The following is a 3916-nucleotide window of genomic DNA, read 5'->3' on the forward strand; positions in this document are numbered from 1 at the left end:
GAATATGGGATGGATCCCCTGGTAGGGCAATCTCTGGATGGCCTTTCCTTCAGTCTCTGCTCCACACTTTGTCTCTGTATTTCCTCCCATGGGTATTTTGTTCCCCCTTCTAAGACGGACCAAAGTACCCACACTTCGATCTTCCTTCTTCTTGACCTTCATGTGGTCTGTGAATTGTATCTTGGATATTCCAAGGTTCTGGGCTAATATCCATTTATCAGTGAGTGTATACCATGTGTGTTCTTTTGTGATTGGGTTATCTCACTCAGGATGATATTTTCTAGTTCCATCCATTTGCCTAAGAATTTCATTAATTCATTGTTTTTGTTTTTGTTTTTTGTTTTTGTCTTTCAAGACAGGGTTTCTCTGTATAGCCCTGGCTGTCCTGGAACTCACTCTGTAGACCAGGCTGGCCTCGAACTCAGAAATAGACCTGCCTCTGCCTCCCAAGTGCTGGGATTAAAGGCATGGACCACCACTGTCCGGTGAATTCATTGCTTTTAATAAAGCCGAGTTACAATCTCCATTGTGTAAATTTACCACATTCTCTGTATTCATTCCTCTGTTGAGGGACATCTGGGTTCTTTCCAGCTTCTGGCTATTATAAATAAGGCTGCTATGAACATAGTGGAGCATGTGTCCTTATTATATGTTGGAGCATCTTCTGGGTATATGTCCAGGAGTGGTATAGCTGGGTCCTCAGGTAGTACTATGTCCAATTTTCTGAGGAACCGCTGATCTGATTTCCAGAGTGGTTGTAATCCCACCAGCAATGGAGGAGTGTTCCTCTTTCTCCACTTATTATATTCATTTACTTATGTGCAGGATGGGTATAACCCCATAGCATACATATAGAAGCAAGAGGACAACTTTTACCTTGTAGGTTCACCATGTGGGTCCTAGATATTAAAATCAAGTTATGTCAGGATTGATGGCAAGTACCTTAATCCACTGAGCCATCTCACTGGCCCACACTTGGCTTTTTCTAAACTTGAGTTCTGAGAATCAAACTCCTATCCTTGTGCTTGCAAGCCAAATACTTTATTAACTTAGCCCTCTCCCAGCTAGATATGCATTTTCAATATTTATTTCACTTTTAATTATGTGTAGTTGTGTATTATCTGATTTGAGTGAAGGTGTCCATACGTTAGAAACACTGGACCCCTGGAGTCAAAGTTACAAGCAGCTTATGAGTGGGTGATATGATATGGGTGCTAGACACCAAACTCCAGTCCTCTGTAAAAGCAGTACATGTTCTTAACCCAGAGCAGCTTTCTAGCACCAGACATAAAGTTTTTAAAAGCAACCCCTGGGGCTAGGTATGGTGTCGCACGCCTTTAACCCTAGCACTGAGAAGGCAGAGGTAGGCAGTTCTGAGTTTGAAGCCAGCCTGGTCTCCATAGTGAGTTCCAGGACAGCCAGAGCTACAGTTAGACCCTGTCTCAAAAACCAACCAACCCAAACATACGAAGTAATCTAAGGATGTGAGGCTGTGGCTCACTGATCCAGTCCATGCTTATTTATTAGCCAAGAGTCTAAGCCTCTGGAATTGGCACCTTGCACTAAACAGAAAAAAGTGTAAAATAAACATGGAAAATGTGTAGAACTTACAGCCTGTGCTTGCTTAATAAACTCAAGAATATCTTCTTTTAAAGCCTGATGAATTTTTGATGAGCCTTTATCATCCCAGAGACAGACAGCATGTACATCCCTGTAAAAATAAATCAGATGGATAAAGATCAGTAGTGAAACAGGCATACAGACAAGCATTCATCTTATGTTCTATGCTAGCACAGTTTCCATGGACCACTCATAAGAACTAAGCACTCTTTGTAAGGTATCTCAAAACAGGTAACTTTCTACTACTATTATTTCCATTGTCATTGTTGTTTTATGTTTTTGCTTTTTTGTTGCTTAGACAGGGTTTCTCTGTATAGCCCCTGCAGTCATAGAACTTGTTCTTGTAAACTAGGCTGGTCTCAAGTTCACAGAAAACCACCTACCTGCCTCCCCAGAGCTGACAATTAAAGATGTGCAGCATCACCTCCTTCCCAGCTGCTCTCTTTCTTAATTCTCTCTGTGCTGTATAGAAAGGTATTACAAGCCAGGTGGTGGTTGCACAAGCCTTTAATCTCAGCACTCAAGAAGCAGAAGCAGGTGGGTCTCTGAGTTCCAGGTTAGCCTGGTCTACAAAGGGAGTTCCAAGACAGCCAGGGCTACACAGAAAAACCTTGTGTTGAAAAACAAGACAACAAACAAAACACCAAACTCATGACAAAAGTATGTCCCTGTCTCTAATCTCTATCCCCAAAGTTAATTGCTATAATTTTTTGTTATCCAGGACCGTGGTGCATGCCTGCAGTCCCAACATGGGGGGGAGGGGGGGCTTGCACAGTAAGCCAATGGAGTTGAATTGGTGAGGTCCAGGTTTAGCAAGTAAAGCATTTGCTTCCTCCCTTCTACCTTGTCAGTCTTTGGCCTCTGCATACACATACACATGGGCTTATGCATGCACATGCATAATACACACACACCATTTCTGGGGACCAAATTCAGGTACTCATGCTCGTATTGAAAGAACTGTTATCTACTGAATCTTCTCCCTAGCCCCTGACTATACTTTGGTTGTAATTTTTCCCAGTTATACTACTTGGTAATTGATCTTGTAAGGTTTTGAGTATGTTCTAATATTTAATATATCATGTAACTTAGGATCTTTTTCTATTGCAATGTAAACCTATTCTCAGAAGTTGTGAAATTTGGGGGGCTGGTGAGATGGCTCAGCGGTTAAGAGTACTGACTGCTCTTCTGAAGGTCCTCAGTTCAAATCCCAGCAACCACATGGTGGCTTACAACCATCTGTAACGAGATCTGACGCCCTCTTCTGGAGCGTCTGAAGACAGCTACAGTGTACTTACATAGAATAAATAAATAAATCTTTAAAAAAAAAAAAAAAGAAGTTGTGAAATTTGGAGATTTCAACCTGACCAACTCATAAACACTCCATGTCTTTCTAGTTATGTTATAATACTGTATTTCTATTTAAATGAATACTTTTGTTCTCATAGCTCTGAATAAATGAAAAAAATTGATAAACAGCACCTGGGAAGACAAGAGTGCAGGTAAAAGGAACGATCACTAAGCTGTGCTTTTTCAGAACTACTGCTCAAAGCTTCCCCTTCTTCAGTGAAAATGGTCAGAGTTGATTTTCTAAACTGCTGTGAGTGCTTTCCGTTCAGGCGCAGTCACACCTACTGCACAACTGATGGAACAGCTGAGACAACTCCCACTTCTTTCTGCACTTGCCATCAAGAAAACTTGCAAATTTTGCTCACCTCAGTGGTGTGACAGGTAAGCAAGACCGAGAATAACACAGAACAGCCACCTGATGCCAAGATCTGAGCTGAATTAGCTGGCTGATCTGGGAAGCCCAGCATGGACAGCTTCCCAGTACTGGTGGATCATTCACTTTCACTAACCAACTTATTTGGTTTTGCTTGCTAACAACAATGTGGCCTGTGGAATTAAATAGGAGAAAGTGGGGAAAATCCTCGAAGATATGGGCACAGGGAAAAAATTCCTAAACAGAACAGCAATGGCTTGTGCTGTAAAATNAAGAATTGACAAATGGGAACTCATAAAATTGCAAAGCTTCTGTAAGGCAAAAGACACTGTCAACAAGACAAAAAGGCCACCAACAGATTGGGAAAGGATTTTTACCAATCCTAAATCTGATAGAGGCTAATATCCAATATACAAAGAGCTTGAGAAGCTGGACTCCAGGACTGGAGAGATGGCTCAGCCGTTAAGGCTAGGTTCACAACCATAAAATATAAGAGAAGCTGGACTCCAGAAATTCAAATAACCCCATTAAAAAATGGGGCACAGAGCCAAACAAAGAATTCTCAACTGAGGA

The 3916-nt window shown here is 41.6% G+C and overlaps 1 protein-coding gene across 1 annotated transcript in view; it reads right to left on the reverse strand.

The window, feature by feature from the left end:
- Cul5 (cullin 5) overlaps positions 1 to 3916 on the reverse strand; it is a 49021-nt gene that overhangs the window by 33096 nt on the left and 12009 nt on the right. Inside the window, exon 3 of the mRNA XM_021206450.2 lies at positions 1612 to 1711. Within this exon, the coding sequence (XP_021062109.1) occupies positions 1612 to 1711 (100 nt within the window). The remainder of the gene's footprint in view (positions 1 to 1611; positions 1712 to 3916) is intronic.

The sequence above is a fragment of the Mus pahari genome, chromosome 10 (assembly GCF_900095145.1).
Source record: "Mus pahari chromosome 10, PAHARI_EIJ_v1.1, whole genome shotgun sequence".
NCBI lineage: Eukaryota > Metazoa > Chordata > Mammalia > Rodentia > Muridae > Mus > Mus pahari.